General features: G+C 32.0%; 2 protein-coding genes across 3 annotated transcripts; one reads left to right on the plus strand and one right to left on the minus strand.

The window, feature by feature from the left end:
* Nucleotides 1-366: 366 nt before the first annotated feature.
* On the plus strand, nt 367-9,840 carry LOC107026540 (25S rRNA (cytosine-C(5))-methyltransferase nop2-like). The gene is made up of 19 exons (XM_015227540.2): nt 367-530; nt 1,872-2,135; nt 2,232-2,416; nt 2,514-2,577; nt 2,668-2,801; nt 2,900-2,983; nt 3,069-3,143; nt 3,277-3,348; nt 3,434-3,507; nt 3,953-4,005; nt 4,914-5,023; nt 5,293-5,361; nt 5,435-5,509; nt 6,036-6,128; nt 6,235-6,314; nt 6,395-6,454; nt 6,649-6,688; nt 9,009-9,349; nt 9,459-9,840. The coding sequence occupies exons 2-19, from the start codon at nt 1,877-1,879 to the stop codon at nt 9,529-9,531; spliced, it is 1,941 nt and encodes a 646-aa protein (XP_015083026.1). The 5' UTR covers nt 367-530; nt 1,872-1,876; the 3' UTR covers nt 9,532-9,840.
* Nucleotides 9,841-9,883: 43 nt separating this feature from the next.
* Nucleotides 9,884-13,217, minus strand: LOC107026541 ((-)-germacrene D synthase-like). 2 transcript variants are annotated; one of them, XM_027918579.1, is made up of 7 exons: nt 13,087-13,217; nt 12,711-12,984; nt 12,222-12,594; nt 11,078-11,296; nt 10,822-10,966; nt 10,507-10,755; nt 9,884-10,380 (listed from the first exon to the last, which is right to left on the minus strand). In XM_027918579.1, the coding sequence occupies exons 1-7, from the start codon at nt 13,183-13,185 to the stop codon at nt 10,087-10,089; spliced, it is 1,653 nt and encodes a 550-aa protein (XP_027774380.1). In that variant the 5' UTR covers nt 13,186-13,217; the 3' UTR covers nt 9,884-10,086. The 2 variants fall into 2 exon arrangements, with proteins under 2 accessions (XP_027774380.1, XP_015083028.2); XM_015227542.2 differs by lacking the exons at nt 12,222-12,594; nt 12,711-12,984; nt 13,087-13,217 and adding exons at nt 11,369-11,741; nt 11,858-12,128.
* Between the last annotated feature and the right edge of the window lie 12,186 nt (nt 13,218-25,403).

A 25,403-nucleotide genomic window follows, 5' to 3' on the forward strand; every position in this document is an offset into this window, starting at 1 on the left:
ATTTTCCTTAATAGTTGTATATATGTGTCATCATAAAAAAAATAAGGAAAATGCACAAGTAATTTCTCAACCTATATTCGAAATTTTACAGACACACTTATACTATACTAATATACTATTACTATTCTAAACTTATTTTATAAGTAATTTTCTATCCCTTTTCGGCCTACATAACACTAGCTTGAAGAAAAAAGTCAACCAACCTACAAAATGATACCACATAGATCAAAATGATAAAAAATTATTAATAAAATATATTCAGGCATAGGTCAAGGGATACTCGTGCAATATACTAGAGAATAGGTTGAACTTAGACCCATATTCTAAACCTAAAACCCATACCCATATTATGGATTCAATTTACCAAATTAGTGCAACTTTAGTCCTTACATCTTTCTCTTAACAGCTTCGCTTCTCTCTTCACTCAGCGCCCCCCTCTCTGCCCCTCTGATTATCGCAGAGAAGAGAAGAAGAAGAAGAGTTAATAAGCTTCTCACAAGCTCTCGAACTGCAACTGCTCTCTCTCTCTGGTACTCTTCTTTTTTTTTTTTTTTTTTGCCGAGGTAAGGGATTTTGTAGGCCAATTACCTGTTCGGCTGTTTCTAATTCCGTAAGAAGAATTTCATTTAGACTTGATGTAAAAGTTGAATCACCTACATGTAATCCAGTGGCGGAACCAAAATTTTTAGATACATGTTGGAAATAAAGGAAGTCTACATATGTAGTATATATATAAAACTAAAATTTTGACATAGCTAAATAATGTACTTTTTGGTAAAAGCTGGGACTCAGCAGCAGAATTCTCAACATTAGCTTAAATATATTTGTTTATGTGTGTGATAAATAAAACGAGCTATTCTGAAATTAAAAAAAAAAAAATTTTGTGATATGATTATTAGTTTAGGTAGAGATATTGATGATATAAGTTCTTTCTCTAGAGTGAAAAAGCAAACTTCTGTTGTTTGGGATACTTATGTGAAACAGCGTTCGTAACAGTGAGGGAAGGTTAAAGAGTAGAATGCAAGATTTGTGGTAAAATTGATATGGCAGGTTGTAAGGTTGGCACTTCAAAAAATTGAAGCATTATACTTTCAGTTTTGCAGAACATAAAGGAATAGATACATCCATTTGTATTTAAATCATACTGTAAATACCATATCAAGAAATACAGCTAAGTCAGATATTTTGAAAGTAAAAATGTCTGAAAAATGAGCTTAAGCATGAATGCGCTGAACAACCTTGATGTATCTGGCCTTGAAGTTTAAGTTGTTATTTTGGGATTTAGATCGTTGCTAAAATAATTGTTGCAAAGATATGAAGTCTCCCAGTATGTTACTAAATTAGCTTGAAAAACAGATGGACTTGTATTGGGGCAAACTGCAAAGAGACATGTTTTGAAGTTTGCTAGTATGAGTTGATTTTCTGTTTGAATTAGTAATTGGAATGGAGAAAATTAAACAAATAAAAAGATCAAGCACAAAATTTGCTAATAGATACTGAAACTGAATTAGCTTTACAATGGATAGCTTGACCCATGCAACCCATTTCAACCCGTATTAAACATAGTCTGGTTGGTCTGAACCTATTTTTACTCAACTCATCTTCAACCTGCCCAAACCCATCCCGATCATTTGCCAGCACTAGTGTATTCTAGTTTTCACTTTAAAAAGAATCAACTTCCGAAAAGTTTAACTGACTTAACTATAAAACTCTTTGGTGCGTCACATAGTTTTAAGTGCTATAGATTATAGAAAAGGGTTTTGTTGATTTTTCTTTGTGGTGCAAGTTTTGGATGTAAGCTTCTATACCGTCTCGTAGGTGCTAGCTATTGTTATTTGTGAAGGATGCTGACACTCTTTGTTGCATCTCAGCTAAAATGGCTGGTAAACTCGGTAAGAAAGTGGGTTCTAAATTAGGGAAACCACCAACCAAGAAGAAGCAGAAGAAGGAACCTTTGCCACCTAAGCCACTGGAAAAGGAGGATCTTTTTAGTGACAGTGAAGGAACTGATGGAGATTTTGAAGAAGATGGAGGTTCTGGTGATGAAGAACAACAGGAAATGAACTCAGATTCTGACATGTCTTCTGACTTGGATGACCCCTTCGCTGCTGATATATTAGCAAGCGGTGATGCTGGTACTGTCTTTAGTGCATTGGTATTCCAATTTTATCCATCCATCATGATTTATGACTCACTAAACATTTTTCTTTGCTTTGTCATTTATGTTGCAGACGATGGTTCCGATGTTCATTCCGATTCGGATGTAGATTCTGATTCAGATGCAGATGATACTGATCTTGTAAGGAAGTCAAAAGCTATTGATGATGAAAAGAAAAGAGAGGAGGAGGAGGGTGATTTAGAATTGCAGCTCAATATTAAAGAAGAAGCTGATGAGTTCAGATTGCCAACAACTGAGGTTTGCATAATGTTCAAGTTCTTGATCAGAGGTTTTACTTGTCAGATACTCATGCAGGGAAAAAATATGAATGCTAAATATGTCATGTTAACTTTAGGAGCTCGAAGAAGAAACAAATAGACCCCCGGATCTCTCTAATCTCCAAAGGAGGATAAAAGAAAGTGAGTTTCTTTTCCTTCATCTTCCCTTTCTGAATTATCTTTCTTCGGAGGAAGTAAGTTTCTCATTCACATATAATAAAATAAATGCAGTTGTTCGGGTGCTCTCAAATTTCAAGTCATTGAGGCAAGAAGATGTGACACGTAAGGATTACGTTGATCAACTTAAAAGGGACTTGGGTTCATATTATGGATACAATGATTTTCTCATTGAATCGTTAGTGGAGGTAATTCTAAGTCAAAGTAGTCTAGACTCTGCACCTTTTGGCTTTTCAAGTTGCACTTTCATTAAATCTGGATGTCTTGATAAGTGACCTTACTGCAGCTGTTTCCCCCTGTTGAGTTGATTGAACTTATTGAAGCATTTGAAAAGCCCCGGCCAATTTCTCTGCGGACAAACACTTTAAAGGTCATGGTTTTTCTGCCTCTTTCTATCTTTACTTTTTGTTGCTCTAATGGTTGACTCATAGTTTATTGCGTCAATGGGATTTCAGACTCGCAGACGGGATTTAGCTGGTGTTCTTCTTAACAGAGGTGTCAATTTGGATCCACTAAGCAAATGGTCAAAGGTACAAGGATTAACTGTGGTTCTCTGTGTTTTGCTTGGGTTGACCCATTATTTCAGTATCAATTTGGATTTGTTATTTCTTGTTTTTGTATGTATCAGTACTTATTTCAGCATATGCATTGTTTATTTTGTAGGTTGGGCTAGTTGTATATGATTCTCAAGTTCCAGTTGGTGCCACTCCTGAGTATATGGCTGGTCACTACATGGTATCCTGACATTACACTTTAAATGATGTCTTTGCTCTTAGTACGCAACTGTAATGCTTATTTCTAATAAATGACTTGCTTACAGCTCCAAAGTGCGAGTTCGTTTCTGCCTGTAATGGCCCTTGCCCCTCAAGAGAATGAACGTATTGTTGATATGGCGTAAGTAAATAATTTTGTCTAACAAATGTTTGCTTCAATTGCCTATAATTGAAATTTTGACTATCCCATATGTTTATAGTTCAGATCTTTATTGATTTATTGCCCTTTCATAATCTTAAATGTATCGGTAAGAAATTAACGAGCTTGATCGCTGAAATAGTTGTCTGGTGCATATTTAGATAGTATAGGAAAAAACTAATTGAAAGAAATAAAGCATCTGCTGATCCCCTCACTTGTAATCTCTACTTCCTTTAAATCAGCATCTTTGTGTTGGATATAGCTTTGTCAGTCTTAGGTTTAAATTATCCATTTTAAATATCTTTCTTGTGAGAGGAAGCTAAAACAATTTCTGTGAACTTTTTAGTTATTAGCTCAGTAAGCAGAAAAGTGGACTTTTTTGGTAACTTCTGTTCTTCTAAAGTGGGAAAACTTGTAAATGGTGCAGTGCTGCTCCTGGAGGCAAAACAACTTATGTTGCTGCACTGATGAAAAATAGTGGTATGTATTATTTACAGTTAGTCATGTTGTATTTTTCTGAAGAAATCCATTTTCATAATTCATCCATAATTTCTGTAATACGTATGGTTGAATGAATTTTGAATACATTTTTCTCCCCTGGTGTTAATATCCATTATCTTCATTTCCTTAATAAAAATCGTTGTTTTTACATTTCTTGCACTGTTAATTTCTAATGCAGTGAACCAAAATATACTGGGTGCTTTCGTTCTATTTTACTATGCGCTCATGTTCATTGTTCTTACTCAAAGTAGTTTATGTGAAACACCGTGTTCTATTTTTGTGAAGGAATCCATTTTCTCCATAATGCATCCATAGTTTCTGGATACCTATGGGTGAAATGAATTTTAAATACATTTTTCTGCCCTGTGTCAATATCCATAATCTCCATTTCCTTAAAAAGAATTCTTAGTTTTTCCATTTCTTGCACTGCTAATGTCTAATGAAGTGAACCAAATATGCTGGGTGCTTCTGTTCTATTTTAGTATGCGCTCATGAATAATTGTACATCATTCTTACTCAAAGTCATTTATGTTTACTTGTGCTGCTAATCTGTTTGCTTTCTCTAGTGAAACTTCTTCAGTTTATTTGTTCTCAAAAATTGTTTCATTGAGTGAACATCTTATCCTGATGTGTCGTATATACTTACCTGTTATTTGTCATCAGCTTTTGTGACATGATAATGTTTTTTTTTTTCAAAAAAATCATCTTGGAGATTGTGTAATGCTTACTCTCAAACTCTTCGCCATGATAGTTTTTCTAACTTCTCTCTTCTCCCTTGTTCTGCTATTGAAGTTATTTGTAAGCAATACTGTCTTCCATATTGGTTAATAGCATTTTCCATTTCAATTGTCTGAATGACACTGACACATTTCACCTTGGGAAATTAGGTATTATTTATGCAAATGAGATGAAGGAGTCGAGACTTAAATCACTCACTGCTAACTTACATCGCATGGGGGTAACAAACACCATTGTCTGTAACTATGATGGAAGAGAGGTTAGATTCAGACTATTTTGTGATCTCCCCTTTTAGAACTTGCTGCATTTTATTTGTACGTTTAAGTTTCATGCTGGACAATGTTGTTCTACTTTCTTGCTCATTTTAAGCTCTTGTTCTTGTTGGGAGTTGCTATGTAGTAACGTCATTGAGCTACAGGCACTGATCTGACAGATTTTGTTGGACTTGGGTCTCTGTTTCTTGGCTTACCTAGTTATAATATATGGACAAGTCCTCTGATCTAATACCTTTCTTGGGAATCATTTCAGCTACCTAAAGTCTTGGGTCAGAACACTGCCGATAGAATTTTGCTGGATGCTCCCTGCAGTGGCACTGGGGTACGTAGTAATGTTTGATGTACATGTTTGCCTGAAATCACTTTTAATCAGATGTAGTTCGTTGGTTCTGCAGGTGATTTCCAAGGATGAGTCTGTTAAAACTTCCAAAACTGCTGCAGATATACAAAATTGCTCACACCTGCAGAAGGTATAAATTGAGTTCAATGTGCAAATTTGGTGATGTTGTGTCATCCATATTTCTAGACTTGCAATCATGAAAATTTCAATGAACTGGTTGTAAGCTTGCAAGCTTGTCATGCTTCATAAGAGAACTCGTACACAACATATCGCCAGCATCTGACTTCACTAGATGTTAGAAAACACTGGTTTCTGAAAATATTTAATTTTTGAGGAGAGATTAAGTTGCAAGGAAAACTGAACATTATCTTTGTTGTTTTTAATTATTGATTTCATCAATCTTATTTGTTGTATGAGGGAACAGATTTTGCAATTCAAGTTGCCTTATTGCCCTTATTTTTGTGTGTGTTGTTATCTGTACCCTCCAAAGCAGGAGGGTGTTGCTGATGATAATGGAAGGTTCATGTCCCTCCCTCCTGCAATAATGTTAATTTTGCTCCATAATGTTTATGCTTATCTTATATTCCCTGTTTCACATATTGATGTCTCTTATTCGCCTCTGAGAAACCTGATTTATGGTCAATTTTCATTTGCAGGAACTGATACTTGCAGCAATTGACATGGTCGATGCCAACTCAAAATCGGGTGGATACATAGTGTATTCTACCTGCTCCATCATGGTTGATGAGGTATCTTTTTAAACTTATATTTGTAATGAATCTTATAAAGAAGGGTACCCTCCTAAGTGTTTGTATGCTTATCAATTTCTACTTATTTTCTTAACTTGGGCTGCAGAATGAAGCAGTTATAGACTATGCACTCAAGAAGAGAGATGTTAAACTCGTGCCATGTGGACTTGATTTTGGCAGGCCCGGGTAAAGCTTGTGCCGTTTATGTGCATTTAATTGAAAGATTGATTAATTCTACAGCTAATTAAAGCTGCTTTGAATCCCAGATTTGTTCGCTTTAGGCAGCACCGTTTCCACACATCGTTGGACAAGACACGGCGATTCTANAACATTGGAAGATATAAAACAGGGGGGTTTTGTGTCTTTGGGTAGCTAGAAATTAGAGTTTATATTTCTTAGCTAGGAATTAGAGTTTATAATTCCTCTAGGAATTAGAGTTTATAATTCCTCTAGGAATTAGAGTTTATAATTCCTCTAGGAATTAGAGTTTATAATTCCTCTAGGAATTAGAGTTTATAATTCCTCATGTGCACAACATGGATGGATTCTTTGTGGCAAAGGTATGCCGTTTCATTTGGTGATAATTTGTGTTTGTCAATAGCTGCATAACAAATGCACTATTTAGGAATTTCAGTTTAGAGAGAACTATGGACCAAGGAGAAGGATGAGAACAGGGGTGGAGGTAGTATATAACATGTGGGTTCGGCAGAAAAGTAGCTTTGGTTCATACCCTGTAATGTGTTAAAAAATCACTGAACATGTGTAGAGCTTAAATTTAGAACCCAGTTACTAGCACTTGAAGCCATGACCTAGAACCAAAAACTAAGGTTCAAGTCCTGGATCTAAGTCTGGATGGGAAGTCTTTCGGAATGAAAAGTATCATGTTGAGAGAGCTCTTATGCAGGAAGCAGAGTTCTACCTTTATAGGTCAATGATGTCTATTCTTAACATTGATCGCAGCACCCCAAGTGAAGTATTTTGGGCATATCCAATCCTATCCTCTATTTTACTCGCTAAATTTTGAGTTCTCTATTTTTTCAAGCAATTAACTCCAACCTAATTCTCTATTTTTTCAAGCAATTAACTCCAACCCAATTCTCCATTTTACTCTCTAAAAAAGAATCTTTTTTCTCTCTCCTCAATATTATATTATTGTTTCTATTTCATTCTTATTTTCTTATTTCATAATATAAAATAATTTCTTCTTTTTGAAAATAATCACTCTAATCTTTATGTTATACAAAAATTTTATTTTTTTCAAATTCTTCATTTAATACAAAATTATATTTTATTCTAAATAACATAAATTGCGATAAATATTATATATAATACATATTAACGAACAATTCAAATAAAAGTGAAATCATTGATGAAATATTATTGCATCATAAATATTGTATTATCATGAAATTTATTTTTAATCTTACATAAATACTCAACTTTCAAGATTATTACGTTACTCTCATGAATGTTCTATTAATGTATTACGGAGTTCAAAATGAGCATTTTTTGTCCTTATTTTTTGTGTAGCTAAAAATTGTATAAATTAACAATTTGATCTTGTATCCAATTATTTCGTGTACTAAGTTACTTCCCATATTCCATTTTGAACTATTGAATCAAGTATTTTTATGCTATTTAAAAAGTGTAGTTTAATAATTTATCACTATAACATAAAAAGTAGATTGTTTGAATTATCATGTAAATTTTGTGCATTACTTCATAATGAAAAATAACTATAATCTAAATTACAAATTGAAAATGACCAAAAAAATTAAAATCAATAATATGTTTTAGATTTTATATTAGTTTGAAAATAATTACAAAGATTAGAGACTTAATTAATAATTTTACATAATACAAATGTCAAATAATATTAAAATAACTTTTAAGTTACATATTTAAAGTGACAATTTCTTTTAGAAAATAAAATAAAAAAATGATTAATTTGGCGAAAGTAGTAACTTGTTAAGTTTTATATTGCATTAGAAAATAATTACAAATGACAAAAGATTAAATTAGTAATATAATAGAAACAATATTGTAATAATCAAAAGTAAAATAGAGAGGTGAGAACTACTATTCACCTCTCTATAATTGAAGAATAGAGAGTTAAATAGAGAGTGGTTGGAGAACCCATTCTCTATTTTACTCTCCAAATATAGAGAATGGAGAGTAAAATAGAGATGGGTTGGAGATGATCTTACAAGGAGAACAGGCCACATAAATTACTCTGCCTTTGCCATATCACTCAATTCTCCTGTGAAGTCTTCTCTTTTCAAATGATTTTTCCCTTTTTGGTGTGCTTGTTTCTATCGACCATGAAAGTTTTGAACACTATACACACTAGGTGACCGTTTGGCCATGTTTCATTGGGAAAATACAACTTGGTATATAACTAATCAGTATGGATTGGTTGGTTTTCAAAAAAAAAAATCCTTCTCAATTTTAATTAATAATAATAATAGCACGAGATTTAGCATCTACATTGAGAATTCAAGTATTGTATAATGTCATTAGTCACATCCTTTTAGAAACTACCTGTATTAACGATTTTTTTTTTCAAAGTGAAGATATTTGAAAATTATAGTTTCTGTATGCATCTCCTCAGTTCTCAGACTGTTGTAATCGCGTATATATCTAAGCTTAATCATGCCAAACAAACATTTCATCTTTTTATGAAGCTTGTGGAAATTGAAATAATTATGATTTTCTTACTTCATAAAGATCGTGAAACGATTATGGTTTCTGGGATTCAAAATTAATTGGGACTGACATGGATGTAAAAACTTATGAAAGATTATAAACCATCTTCTTTGAAGTTGCTGCAAGTTTGTTTCAGCTGATAATAATTTGCCCTACTTGCCTCTTTTTTTCCAGTTGAAAAAGATGAGCAATTCCAAGTCTGCTGCAAAAGCGTCAGCTCAGTCCGAAGAAATAGAAGATGCTGATACCATTGAGAACAGTGACCAGCAGAATGCTGAAGAGGATGATGACAAGCATTCAGAGCAAGAAGGCATTGCTAAAGAGAGCGGAAAATTGAATGAAAAAGCAGTAGCTGATAAAAAAAGGAAGAGAGATTACCAAAAGCATTCAGATAAAAAAGGTGTTGGACAAAACGGTGGTGGAACTAAAAATGGGAGGGCAGAAAACAAACCGGTGGCACCAAAAAGGAGGGAAAAGAAGAAACCCCCTCCTATAGAAGAAATCGCAAAAGCCAGGTAAAGTTATTCAGTTCCACGATCATGAGTTGATGATATAAACACCGATGTGCTCATGGAACCGGGCTAATTTCATGTCATATAACGTATTCTTGTCTTATTTTTACAGGGAAGAGAAGAGGAATGCTCTTAGGGAAGAAAAACGAAAAGCCACATTGAAGAAAAAACCTGGAAACAAGTGAGTTCTCTGTAACATGCAGATTATATTTTCTTAGAGGCGACATGAATGAACACAAAACTAAGATATAACTCGGGTAATATTAGCAGCTGCCAGCTAGAGGTAATATATATCTTGTCGTTGATTGATGACACTCCGAGAAAGGGTTGGAGATCATGTTTGATTTGCTTTAGGAAAAAAAAAAAACGAAAACTAGGATTTGTGGTTGCACGAAAATCACGAATCCAAAATTTTGTATCTGTATTTGTTGATGTTATATTTTTAACTTTTGGAAGTGAGGAATGAAAACTAAAAAGAGCAAAGTAGTTTGTTACAGTGCCAATTACTAGGGTTGGAGTAGTCGAAAGACTAATCGATATATAATGCTAGGTGATTTTATATATATTGTAGTTTGTATTAACTGTATCAAAGCAATCCATATATCAATTGACAACCATAACAAAGTACATAAATAAAACATAGGCAATTTTAGCTAAGCTAGAACTTAGCACAAGAAAGAAGCAACATCAAAATATGTTAGATGTTAATGAAGTACTAGTAGTTTCATAGTGAAATTCTCTCATGCTTTTATAGGATCAATTAGCACCATAGAGATGATGTCTTTCAAGTTATTTTTGGAAAAAGTATAAGCATCTTCATCTTTATAAAAGAACTCTGCCACCCTCGTAAGGTTGAGCACTGGCATGAGTAAAACTCTTGGTACTGTTGTAGGCTTTAGGCATCCTCTATTCAAAACCTTCCAATTATTCTCTATTATTTTCCTTATCTCCATGTAAGCTTCTTCTTTTGTGGCACCATACTCGTTCATGTAACATTCAATACCCGATGCTACATCTCCTCTTTCCACTTCTATCTGTATCCATAATATAATCAGACAAATAAGTTTAAGACTAGCAAAGATAGTACCTCATATTCAATTTTGTATATGTAGCACTTCCTATTTATCCTTGAGTTATTATTTGCGCGTACAATATAATACCTCATGTGTTACGAGATCATTGAGTAATCTTGCAATGATAGACGAAGCTACAAGAATTGTAGGTTCATTCGACATCCAATCAAACGCGTCCTTAGTTGCTACGTCTCCCATGCCTAACCAAGAAGTAGTGGCAAGCAATAGATAAGTACTTGATGGAATTCCATTCTTTATATATTGTTCCATTGTTGGCACATCCTTCCCATGATACCATTTGGCCTCTTGGAAGTAAGCCCTCAACAACTTCTTCATCTGAAAAAAGTAACAAGCTTTTAATCTTGACTATATTTTCATCATTCAGTAATAATTCTTGATTACCTCATTTATGGAATATTTGACTCTAAATGTCATCTTATTTCCAAGATTTTCCAATTCTTTCTCCGTTTCATTGTAAACTTGTACAAGAGCACGGTACGAGACCTTCATATACGGCGGTAATTGTTCCGAAGCATCATTGTCCCAACTACGATACATATATACATTCTCAAAATTTACGGTGATAATTCATTTTTAGTGTTAGAAACATAAAAATGCTGTGATAAACTATTGATTGATGTGAGAAAAGAACTTAAACCTTTCAATTGCCGCTGTGAGGAGAGTAAGTTCATCAAGTGTGCCATAGGTATCGTAAGTATCATCCATAATAGAACAGAAGCACAACACTTTGGTTAGTATTTTCCTTGCAACACTATATTGAGGCTCAAAATAGACACCTAAACTCCAAAAATATAATTCAACCACTCTATCTCTAGCAAAAGGTAGTGCCTGCGCGATTTCTGATTCTTTCCACCACCTAAAAATTGTAAAGACAAAATTATACTTTTCAGGAATTATATAAGTTAAAAATGTTTAACTTGTTAATTACCTTGTGATATCACAGAGCTCCCTTTTGTGCAACCTTTGTAGGATATTGAAGTCCAATTTTGCAAAATTTAGTAACATTTCATTGTGTGATTTATCTTCTTGGTAAAATGAAATGTATTTCCTCATTCCTACCCTCACTATAATATTGTTGATTGGAAATTTCAGCGCGTTACTAACTTGAGTCGCAAGGGGATCGCCCAAATTAGGCAAAATTAGCTTCAAATGAGTAGTGGTAAAATTAATTGCTTCATCCAGAATTTCTTCATCATCTACTCTGAGTTGCGCTGCCTCGTACAAGCTCAATAATCTTTGTACGTCGCTGGCCAACGCTTCCTTGTAACTTCCTTGCTCGTCAATGAATTTCCTAAAAGCATCTGCTCCAAAACATATAAGTGACATGATTATGAAAATATATTTTCACCAACAATTTAAACTCATTGCATAATGTCTAGTTGATGTGTGTGGGGAAGGGGGGGGGGGGGGTACGTACACGATGAGACATAATAACCTTGTTGCCTAAGTAATCGAAAGCTTAGAGCAACAACATGAAGGTCATGACTTTCACCAATCCATTCTTCATAACCATTATAGATTTCACTCAATGATTCCTCAATATCATGTTCAAAATGGTATGACACTCCAAGCAATTGGATTGTGTTAATAAGTTCAAGTTTTTGCAAAGATTTGGAAGGAGCCATCACTAGCAATTTCCTCACTTCTTCTTTTAGGTCTTCATGTTTCTTCTTTTCACATTCATTGGCTCCCTACGTGCACGAGTAAATTTCGAAANTGTAAAGACAAAATTATACTTTTCAGGAATTATATAAGTTAAAAATGTTTAACTTGTTAATTACCTTGTGATATCACAGAGCTCCCTTTTGTGCAACCTTTGTAGGATATTGAAGTCCAATTTTGCAAAATTTAGTAACATTTCATTGTGTGATTTATCTTCTTGGTAAAATGAAATGTATTTCCTCATTCCTACCCTCACTATAATATTGTTGATTGGAAATTTCAGCGCGTTACTAACTTGAGTCGCAAGGGGATCGCCCAAATTAGGCAAAATTAGCTTCAAATGAGTAGTGGTAAAATTAATTGCTTCATCCAGAATTTCTTCATCATCTACTCTGAGTTGCGCTGCCTCGTACAAGCTCAATAATCTTTGTACGTCGCTGGCCAACGCTTCCTTGTAACTTCCTTGCTCGTCAATGAATTTCCTAAAAGCATCTGCTCCAAAACATATAAGTGACATGATTATGAAAATATATTTTCACCAACAATTTAAACTCATTGCATAATGTCTAGTTGATGTGTGTGGGGAAGGAGGGGGGGGGGGTACGTACACGATGAGACATAATAACCTTGTTGCCTAAGTAATCGAAAGCTTAGAGCAACAACATGAAGGTCATGACTTTCACCAATCCATTCTTCATAACCATTATAGATTTCACTCAATGATTCCTCAATATCATGTTCAAAATGGTATGACACTCCAAGCAATTGGATTGTGTTAATAAGTTCAAGTTTTTGCAAAGATTTGGAAGGAGCCATCACTAGCAATTTCCTCACTTCTTCTTTTAGGTCTTCATGTTTCTTCTTTTCACATTCATTGGCTCCCTACGTGCACGAGTAAATTTCGAAATTTATGGTATGTATATACATATAATAATACATGAAGAATATATATAACATAAAGTAATTAATTAAATCCAAATTTACCAAGAGATTAGCATAAGCAAGAAAATGGTCTCCCCAAACAGAAGGATGATGATTGGCACACCGACGTGTAATCTCTGCCTCATCACCAAATCCATCCATTTTTCTTTGTTCATTTAGGTGAAAGAAAAGAACCAACATTTTGATTAAATAGATGTTAGTTGGATATTCAACGAGCTCAACTGACCAACTTATAATGGTCAAAATTCAACGCTGAAAAGATTCGTTAAGAAAATACTTTTCATAAAAATAAATAATTTTTTTAATTTATCATCCTGCATGCGCTTTGTACGTAATAAAATAAAAAAATATTATCTTAAATTGTGCGTAACTTACCTTTCTTATTCTTGACTCTTTACAAAATTCGAATTAATGGCTTAGGCTTTTGTAATTTGCCTAAAAACCAAGAAAGTGAATTAAGTATACCACTAGATTAATTAATATTCATCATATAATAAAGTGTATTTATATATAATAGTACTAATTAAGTAACAGCCAACGAGACGCATTTGACGATATAGAGACGTGAATGAACCAATGACATGACCAATTCAGGTCCATTTTTGTGATCTCACTTTGAATTTTCAATTGGTTTTGTCCTAACACTGGGTTGACTACAAGTGCCAAATTATAATAGCGGATTCGGGAATGTAATTAAAGGGCGTCAATGGTTATAGTAAAACATATAATTATGAGAGTAGAGGGCTAGATCATATATATACGATCCCAAGGAATTTTCACAACTTAATCACTATATTTATCAAAATTTGATCTCTATATACTAGGTAATTATCCGATGAAAGGTGTCGCTTGCAGTGGTGTAGCTACACTATGCCCAGGGTGTCCAAGTATATGCTCTTTGTCGAAAAATTACATTATATATATATATACACATATATGATTAAATAAGATATTTTATATATATATATATATATATATATATATATATATATATATATATGATTAAATAAGATATTTGGACACCCTCTCGAAACAATAGACGCGTTTGTTGTTAGCCCTTTGCACTTTGGTGCTCAGCAAAAGTTGAGGTGAACATCATGCACGTGAGTTCAACTTCCTATATTTTATTTTTATGTTTTTAAAAAGCTATTAAGTAATAAATCTGAATTTTTTTCTATAATTCGAAACTATTATCTATATGTTATAAACAATTTGTATTATAGTGAATGTCTACTTACGTGGAGTCCTTGTAGGATATTATTAGGAATCCTACTTGGGGACCAAGTAAGGTTTTCCTTATAAATAAAGGGTTTTCCTTCAGTGTAAATAAGATTGGTGAAAGATCTATGAATCATGAATATACTTCAAGAGAAATAAGAAGTTTTTTCTCTTCTCCCTACTTTCTTCTTATTCTAAATTTATATAGTTTAATAACACGTTATCAGCACGATTGTTCTATTCTTAAAGAATTATGAAGAAGACGGGAAAAGTGCAAAAGAGATCTTGCATAAGTTATGCAATAAGATTCTTATATCTTCAAGGTATGATTTATCTTTATGTTATAATTATATATGTGACAGATCTGGAGGTACCATCTAAAGTAAGTATTTAAAGAGACTTGTTGACTTTTTATACGTTTAATTTTAATCAATTGGGAAGAGAATTTCATAATTTATTTTAATAATTGAATAAGCACAATTTAGTGAAAGGTATGTTTTCAACTTTTATATGAGGTATGTGATCTATTGCTATATTTATTAACTACTAATGTTAATTATAATAAATGAATAATCTCAATTTTGTGTGTAATTATAATGTACGATCATATTAATGATCATCAAAAGTGATAAAATTATAATTATTTTGAAGGTTTGAGGTTGAGCCTCATTATGGGTAAGACGATAGATTTAAGTTTATCGCGCCAAAAGAATAAGACGATGGATTTATGTCCAATCGCATAAAGAGGGTAAGACATTGGGTTAAAGTCCTGATGCATCATGATAATAAGATATTGGGTTCAAGACCCATAGATTTATGACCTAAGACAATTTTATATGGATAAGACGTTGAGTTTGAGTCTCAATGCACTATATTGATGATATTTTGACAATTAAAGCAAAAAGTATGCTTTTGATGAAAAGTAGTCATGAACCCTATTCAATTGAAAGCTTTCATTCCCTAAAGTGAATGTGATAGTCGTGCATATTACGTCTGAAAGAAGACAAGTGATTGAATAATGCACATAAATATAGAATGAGGTACTAAAGCTATCATAATTTGATATGCACATGTTTGTGTTCCATTCATCAAGAATGAGAACTTTTGATAAATGCAAAAAATATAAATTCATTCTTTAAAGGAATGAGGTGTAAGCCACCATGCTAGGCATGAGAAAGATTTCGACATTGGTCAATGATGTGGTATCACCAAGAATGTTTCTAAGAAAACATGTACTATAGAAAAGTTTCATGTTTTATCTTCGGGCTTGTATTGGACAAGAATTAATGTAATTGAGGCACATTCTATGATAAATAAGAAGTTTACTAATTTCAGTACTTTCTTAGTTTGACACGATTGTCTGGGACATCGTTAGTCTATAATGTTTAGACGAATTATGAAAAATTAAAATGGACTTGCATGAAAAAAAAATAAAAAAATCTTTTTAAATGGTGAATTTTCTTATACTACTTGTTAGCAAGACAAACTAATTGTGAGACCACCATAAACGAAAGTTGAGATTGAATTTTCTGCGTTCTAGGAACGTATACATATATTTGTGGACCTAGTCATCCACCAAGTGGATTGTTTAGATATTTAATGGTCCTAACAAATGTTTCTTCTATATGGTCTCATATGTGTCTATTATTATCTCGCAACTTGATATTTGCAAAAATGTTGGCACAAATAATATGTTTACATGCACAATTTTCTTAAGATTAGTTCATTCAATGATGGGATCACGACTCACCTAAAGGGTAAAGTAATTGAGAAGAAATAAATCTGAAAATTGCTCTTGGAGTAATAAAATTGAAATTTAGTCATATAATAGTAAATCAGAAATTTATATAAGCAAAAGGCACATGACGTAGTAAACTTGGAGTTTACGAGTACTAATGATTTTATTAGTTGGCATGAATAATTTGGTCATCCCAAAGATGTGCATACTGAGTAATGGACATACATTGAAAAACTAAAAGATTCTTCCAGAATTCTTTACGCTGCTTGTTCTCGTGATAAAGTTGATTGGATCAACTAAAGTTGGGACTAAATCCCTAAATTCTGAAAAGTATAAAAGGTGAACATGGGCCCGTTTACCTATCATGTGATATGATAAAAAGATGCATCAATAAGATAATCACATGTGCGTTTGTTGTCAACTTGCAGTTTGACATTCGCAAAATTGTTTGTGCAAGATAATTGAGCTAAAAGCACAACTTTCAGAATATGAAATCAAGATAATTCATCTTGATAATATTGATAAATATATAAGATGATGTGACATTAAATGTCTCACATAGTGAATCATTGCTTATGAAAATAAAGTTTCATGTGTTGATCTGAAATATGATATTACATACAAACATAACTGTATGAATCAAACCAATAAGTTATGATCAATTTTTCTGTTAATTGATTTATGGTCAGGGACCAAATAGTTTTCATCTGATAATTTTGATGTGCAATATATGATTAATGAATATACTATGATGCACGAAGATAGATTCTCCAAAAGATTGAGATATATGTTAGGTTGTCTAACATAAGGGGGAGATTAGAAGCAACACAAAAGTTGTAAATACTCCTGCTGAATGTCCCTTAAGGATAAAGTCTATGACATACATGAAGCATGATAGACTAATCAATTCTAAATAAAATAATCCTTGAAAAAGGGGGAGGATAAAAGAATCAAAATGATCATAATAAGGATACAATGTGCTCTTGGAGAGCCTACAACAACACTTTATAAAACCTCATGAGAGGGTAAAAATAATGAAGTGATGAGATCTCAATAAGTTTTGTCGTATTGTGAATCAATGCAAAATGGTATATCGTTGACGATATCTTTGATACAATAGCGCGCAAAATTGTAAAAGATTATGAGGATATGAATTCTACATCTATTAAAGCATGTTTGTGTAGAAATAATTATCAAGTAAAAAGTGGAATGATGCATCTTGGTAAGCGTAAAGCTTATTTGACTTGCAATCTAGGCACTAGAAAAGATGTCATACATCTAATATTGAATGTTGTTACTTGACAAAATTAAATATCCAATGAGTTCAAAATCTAAAGCATATACAAGTTTTTGGAAAACTTGTTTATCATCCTCATAAGGATTAAATCGATTCAAAATGCATGAAGCATATACAAATATTCTTATGCAAGTTGATAACTAGAATTGAAACTCTTGAAGAGTTTTCAAAAGGCAATAGATTATTTGCTTAAAGAAGTTATAGTAAGAAACTTGCAGAAATATTTGATCTTGAAGGGAAGATTCATAAAAGCAGATAGAAGACATCATATTTCGTCAAGGTTTTTTTACACTAATGAGCTCCCAAGAATGGTGATATCAACATGTAAGAGGTCTGTTCAAGTAGTACTATAGTTGAATTATTCATCATGTCTCTACCAACTACAACTTTCAAGAAGATGATGCAGAAGCTTGGAAAACGAAGATTCTAGTCTCTGAATTGATGTTGTCACTAGGGGGAGTTAATACGCGATGTACTCTTTTTTCCTCACAAGGTTTTGTCCCACTGGGTTTTCCTTGTAAGGTTTATAATGAGGCATTCATAATGCGTATTATTAGATATGTGTACTCTTTTTCCTTCACTAGATTTTTTTTCCCGCTGGGTTTTATCTAGTAAGGTTTTAACGAGACACATAATCTACCGACATTCAAGGGGGAGTGTTATAAACAATTTGTATTATAGTGAATGTCTAATTATGTGGAGTCCTTGTAGGATATGATTAGGAATCCTACTTGGGGACCAAGTAAGGTTTTCCCTATAAATAAAGGGTTTTCCTTCAGTGTAAATAAGATTGGTGAAAGATCTATGAATCATGAATATACTTCAAGAGAAATAAGAAGTCTTTTCTCTTCTCCCTACTTTCTTCTTCTTCTAAATTTATATAGTTTCATAACACTATAAAAATAATATTAAATTAAATACCTGCAACTTAAAATTTTAAAGAGAAAAAATTAGTAGCCAATTGAATTTTTAATCAATTTGACTTTTGAATTTTTTTCTATTCATTAAATTTTTAAATAAAATTTAAAATTAATTATTTAATTTGAAGTTATTACGAAAATAATATTTCTTTTTTCTATAAAACTATTAAAAGTAAAAAAGACTTCACATGAATTTCTTTAAAAGAATCTTTTTTGATTCTATTTTTTATTTTTTATTTCTCGGTGAAATATTTAAGTATAAATGTGATATCATTCTAAATTGATTCTTTCAAAATTTTATTTTAATTTTTTTGTTCATTCACTTCCTATTAAATTAAATGAATATGAACATCCAAGCTACATATTATGTAGTTTGTTTTTTAAAACTTTAATATATTTTTTAATTAGAAATAACATTTATTTATGTTACGTAGTTTGATTAACAAAATTTTGGAGCACTGATTCGTTAATTATTTTTTTTATCTATACAATTCTTAAACACCTTTTATGAAACTTCTGACTCAATAATTAAACTCGCTTGACACCCATTACCCAAGGGTCGGTCCGCCCTTGAGCCAGAGCAAAGCCGACTCAATTAAATTGGGGTGTAAAACCAAACTTCAAAAGAGATTCTTACTTTTTAAAGAGAAAATGCACAAGTATCCTTCTAAATTATGATCGAAATTTTAGAAACACATCTTAATTAAACTAAGGTCCTATTACCCCCTGAATTTTTATTTTTTTTTGTAATTTTGTGCACCTTTTGTTTTACGTGGCACATTCTGTGACTCCACGCAATTGAGACGCGTGGGAGATATTTGGATGTCACTTAAGACAAAAAGGTGCACAAAATTATAAAAAAAATTAAGTTAGGAGGTAATAAAACCTTAATTTAGTTAAAATATTTCTCTAAAATTTTGATCATATTCAACGGGGTACTTGTGCATTTTCCTTTTTAAGACATCAGGATATATATATTTTTTTAAAACCAATTTTTCTAGCTTTTTAAATGTCAAGCCATTAATTATTAGAGAAAATTGGACGGAGAATAGTCAAATTTTTAAAATCCAAAATAAAATAATTACTTATTACATAAAATGACCATTTAGCCAAGGCCATTAAAGACGGCTTTCTATCTTCTAGATGTCTTCCTCCTCACCACCAAATCCATCCATTGTTCTTCTTCTTTTAGTTAGGTGAAAGAAAAGAATCAAAAATTGATAAACAACTTAATTTTTTTATGGGTGTATTGCGAGTTCAGAATCTAAATAAGTTATAAAAAAAAAATATTATTTTAGAAAGTAACTAAAATATATTTAATAGAAGAAAAAATTTCATTTTATTAAATATTCTTAATATTTTTCGTTAGTCTCATAATATGTATATTTAATATATAACGGAACTATTTATACACTTTATAAAGTGCAAGTTTTTCTTAAACTTTGTAAAGTGGATTTTTTTTCTTTCACTTTATAAAGTGGAGGAAAAAAATATATTTTACAAATAGAAATGTTTTTCATGTTTTGAAGCTTTACGAAGCTTTTGCTGTGTTTGTCATACAATTACATTGTTTTGATATATCATAAAAATAAAAAAAATATTACATTACGTACTTTTTTTTTTTAATTCTGAAAACTCCTCTAATTTCGATTTAACGACATTCAAACATAATACCTTCAACAATTTTAGTCTTCTATTTTTCTTCATTTCAATCACAAATAAATATATTCTACTCCAAAAATTAAAATTTCAATTTATTAAAATAACGAAATTATATATGACGAAAATACCATTTATTATAATCATCATTTATAATTATTTTATCTCTGTTAGAAATTTAAATCAAGATACCATACTAGTTATCTATCACCTTGAGTAACCATTGGACACACCCTTAGTTGATATTTAATGTGATCACTGTTACATATTCAGAAACTTTGTGTCTCATGTCCTTGATGAAATATTGTTTTGTTATGTTGCTATATAATGTTATGTTGCTATATAATGTAGTGGCATTAAATAAATGCTAAATATTCAAGCAATTAATTTTGTGATGATCCTTATTTTTGGAAATCCTACTTCTTATTAGGAAAAATTATATAAATGGATCATAAAATTTAAAATAATAATAAATTTATATTTAAATCTAAAGTAATATCTATAATATATATTCGCTCATAAATAATTATAGTGCATACCTACATTCATTAAGACCGATAATTTTTGTTTAACTGATAATCAGTTTCATATACTATGTATGGGATATTTGCTTAGTTTTCCTTAATCATATTATTAGGCATTGATTGTTATAACTTTCCTAGTATATTGTACTAATTAGGAATGTTCAAAATAGAACAAAAATAAAAAATTTGAACCGATAATTTGGTTATTGGATCAATAGTTTAGGTTCATGGTTTAACGGTTTGGGTCTCGGTTTATTATAAATTTCTTATCAACTTAACACAAATATATGGGTTCAATAATAAACACATACCACATAAAGAAAATCAAGTCATGAACAATACATTAGCTAATGACCATATGCTTTGATATTTTTGAATTACAAGTCAATCATACTATAGTAATAAACTTTTCATTTGATAACATTGATACTCATATTTATTTCTGTCACACTATTGATATGTGATCCCTCATCTTTCGTCCTTACCTATTGTGTATCTCATTTTTAATTTTTAATTAGAAAAAAAATGTTCATACCTCAAATATTGAACACGTGTCATCAAACCTCAAAATTCCGTCCTTTCGTAAAGCTTCTGTACGTTCCCAATCTATTAGATACGCATTATTCTTAAGCAAATGAGTCCATAAACACCATATTGCTATCTTCTTGCTCGGACCCCAAAATCATCCAAAAATTATAGAGTCTAAATTTATAATCAAGTTTCAATCTTAATTTGATTAATAGGTCAAATCTTATATATACTAATTTTTAAATCTGAAATTAAATCTTAATTCCTTTAATATCATAAATATAATGATATTCATATAATATAATATACCTAATATTTATTATGTATACCAATATATCACAATTTTAATTATAATATGATATCATACAACAAAACTATAACTACAAAAGAACAACCTTATACAAAACTAAACTATATCAATAATTGCAGTATTGAAAAATTATATACAAAACTAAAACTATATTGCAACAATTCAATCCTACCTATCATCATTTCCTAATTATTATCATAATTATCCTATAATTATTGTAATAATTACGTAATAATTGACCATTAAAAAATTTCACAATAATTGTAGAGAACCCATGTTAACCCCACACCAATTGTGTCAACAATTTCCCAACCTCGTACATGTTCGCCATCGTTTGACGCCACACTAGATATTGTAATCTATTATTTCGATCATCTTCTTCTTCTTTGAAAAATAATTATAAATTAAAGGGAAAATGCAAGAGTACCTCCTTAATATATGCCCGAATCAATTAGCATTGGATCCATAAGATAGTGCCACATAAACCAAAAAGGGGTATTGTTAAAGTATTGTTGTTTTGAAGTATGGCAAAGTTAAGGAGTTGTAGTAGTAAATGACAAAAGAAGGAAGATGTGTGTCTTATTTGCGGAGTTCAAAATGTATAATTGTCATCATCAAAAAGGGGGAATTTGTTAGAATGATAAAAATTTTGATAATTGACAAATACAGAAACAGATGAAAGAAACAGGTTGTACAGACGTGTTCCTTACAAAACGAATCCGACTTTGATAAGGAGAACGTCAACAACGTGAATTAGAAGTTATAAAGCTGTAGAATTATTATTTTTTTCAAGTAGCAACAAGTACAAAAAGTTTCCTTTTATAAAGGAGTTCAAAGCCAAGTGAAAGAAGGAAAACTAATTCCTATTTAAGGAAATCTATTTAAGGAAATTGTGCCTTCTTATTTATTTAAGGAAATTCTGTAGAAAAGAAGTCCAAGTAGAAGTCAACAAGGATTTGTAGAAGGCAAATACAAGTTGAATTATACAAGGATTTGTTGAAGTTTTGATCTATAAATAGGGAGCTATTTGCATCAAAAAAAATTGTGCACTTACATAGAGAGAAGATCAAAACACGATCAAGAAGTTTGAAAGAGTTTTGAGATTTATTGAGAGTGTAGCAATTTGTGAGGAAAAATTGTAAAATTGTATTCAAGAGTCTTGTTTACAATCTGAGTTTTGTGAGTAGGAGTTGTTCGACAAGTTGTAGAACTTGAAGAACATTGGAAGATATAAAACAGGGGGGTTTTGTGTCTTTGGGTAGCTAGAAATTAGAGTTTATAATTTCTTAGCTAGGAATTAGAGTTTATAATTCCTCTAGGAATTAGAGTTTATAATTCCTTAGGTTACATAGCTTTGTAATCTTTTGTTGAGACGTGAAATTTAATAAAGTGGAGTTAAATCCTACAGAGGTGTAGGTCGTGGTTTTTACCCTTCTGAGTTGGGGTTTTCCGCGATAAAATATGGTGTCATTATTTTATTTACTTCACAAAACGTAACTGCTGTAATTTCTCAAAGGAACATATAGAATAAACCTGTTCCTAAGGCGATTTGGGGGTCAGAATTCCAACAATTGGTATCAAAGCAGGTTATCTTTGAAGAGTCTAACAACTCAAGATAAGATCATAATGAATTCTGCACCTCCTCTTGGGCATGGTCAAGGGCAACACATCAACAGACCACCATTATTTAATGGAGAATACTACTCTTGGTGGAAGACAAGAATGGAAGATTTCATTCAAGTTGAAGATTACGAACTATGGGTTAGAATTACTAATGGACCATTAATTCCTACTATTACTGATAGTGAAGGGAATAAGGTACCTAAACCTATAGAAAAGTATGGAGAAGCCGATTACAAGATGTTAGGAAAGTATGCAAAAGCTAAGTGCATTCTGGTATGTGGATTAGGACCTGATGAGTTTAACCGCATCTCTAGTTGTACCTCTGCAAAACAAATATGGGACACTTTAAAAAACACTCACGAAGGTACAACTCAAGTTCGTAAATTCAGAATTGCCAGACTTTGTTCTGAATATGAAGCCTTCAAGATGAAACCCGGAGAATCACTTCAAGATATGATCACCAGATTTACCACTGTTGTAAATGAGTTAATATCCTTGGGCAAAGTATACACCACTGAGGAACAGGTAGACAAAGTACTAAGGACTCTGCCTAGATCATGGGAAATAAAAGTTACTGCAATCAGAGAAGCCAAAGATCTAACCAATATGACTTTGGATTAATTAGTAGGAAATCTCAAAACTTATGAGATGAATGTTGACAAAAGAGGTGAAGGAAAAAAAGAGAAAAATCTTGGATTTAAAGCAACTGAAAGTGATGAATCTGACATAGATGATGATGATCTTGCTCTGATAAGTAAGAACTTCAAGAAACTCTTAAAAAGGGATTAAACGCTAGCTTAAAGTTTGAGCACATTGATCTTAATAAGAACAAACATGACCTTCAAGGGAAAATCAAGCAACTTGAATCTCACAATCTGGAACTAAGAACTGAGAATCTAAACTTAAAAGTTCTTGGTAAAGAAAAAGGGAGTGAACTGCCTGACCAAACACTTGAGGTCGACAAACTCAAAAATATTTTAAAACTAGAAAAGCAAAACTCTAGAAGAATAAATCTTGAATTAAATAGGATGAGAAGTGATCTGGAAAGAGCAAATAAGTGGACAAAATCCTCCATGATAGTAACCCATCTAGGTAACAATAATAGGAACATTAAAACTGGAATACGGTATGAACAATCCATAAATGGGAATCCTATGTTTTGTATTATTTGTGGTATCTCAGGTCAATCTAAACAATATTGTCCTAAATACAAAGCTAGTGCAGAAAATAATGCAAGAGGAACTTATAAAACTGTTCAAAGGAACAGGTATACTCAAAGGAAAAATAATCTGCCCAACTGGGCTTATAGAGATCTTATTCATCCTTTTTGTCAATACAAAGGACCCAAGCTAGTCTGGGTTCCTAAATCTAACATTTGAATTTGCAGGAAAAGTGAGAGGAAGCCGACAACATTCACCAATTGAACATGTTGTTTCAGATGCATGATTGTAACTTTAAAAAAAAATCCTCTCACTTGGAAAAAAAAGGAAGAAGAATGGATGAATAACATTAACTGAAAAAAATTGAAAAAAATGGTTGAAAAAAAATGGAGAAAGACTGAAGAAGCATGTTGAAGGAAACAGGTTCAACCTATGCAGTATCTAACAATTATGCGCACTATGATGATCAATCAATCAAAAATATGATCAGCCAAGGAAAACACTTTCAAAAGGAACAATTTGAAACTTGGGGATGATTAAGGTTACATAAGTATCCAAAAATGGCTAATGAACATTGCGCATATTGCCCTCTAATATTGAATTCTATGCTCAGTTTTGTACATTAAGTTGTATGTCTCTATACCACTTTTAAAGTCATGCTACTCATGCACTATAACATTGTATTTGCATCTAGCGCAGGAGAGAAACTTGGTAAAATTGAAGCAAAATTCAGCATTATCCAGAGATCTAAGGTATGTGCACTACAATTATTCATGATTAAATATAAAGTCAATGCACTTGAACCTATTTCTTCCACTTGTTCCAAAAGATATTCATGCCTAAATACTACCAAAACAAATATCTTCTTAAAAAGCCTTATCCCAATGTGATGGTCTGTGGTTGCGATGAGTTTGATGGAGGACACCTCTACTTGGGGCCTTATAAATACATATTAAGAAAGTAGAGTGTGCTGGTTCTTAGGGGGAATATTTTGTATTGAGTAAAGTCTTGGAGGATTTACATTGTGAGGGGGAATATTTTGGAGACCCTATACTTAAACAAAGTTCACTTGTTAGGATCAACTTGGGTGCATCTAGTAAAAGGGAATCGATGAGAGATACATCTGTCGAACCTAGTTCTTCTATTGGGAACCATATAAACTGGGATTTCGAATTGATATAAAATAAAATAAAATTTATAGTTGGTGCTGCAGTTGATAGTACACGTCCAAGGAACATATTGAGAGAACATGTTCCTTTACAAGTGATATTCAAGAAAATTTGTTCCTCTTACTGACTCTATTGAAATTAAAGATGAGTGAACTATTGTTTCTGCAGAAAGAACATGATTGATTGAACAAGTTCCTTAAAAGTGAAAAAAAA

This window comes from Solanum pennellii, chromosome 7, assembly GCF_001406875.1.
Source record: "Solanum pennellii chromosome 7, SPENNV200".
In the NCBI taxonomy this organism is placed as follows: domain Eukaryota; kingdom Viridiplantae; phylum Streptophyta; class Magnoliopsida; order Solanales; family Solanaceae; genus Solanum; species Solanum pennellii.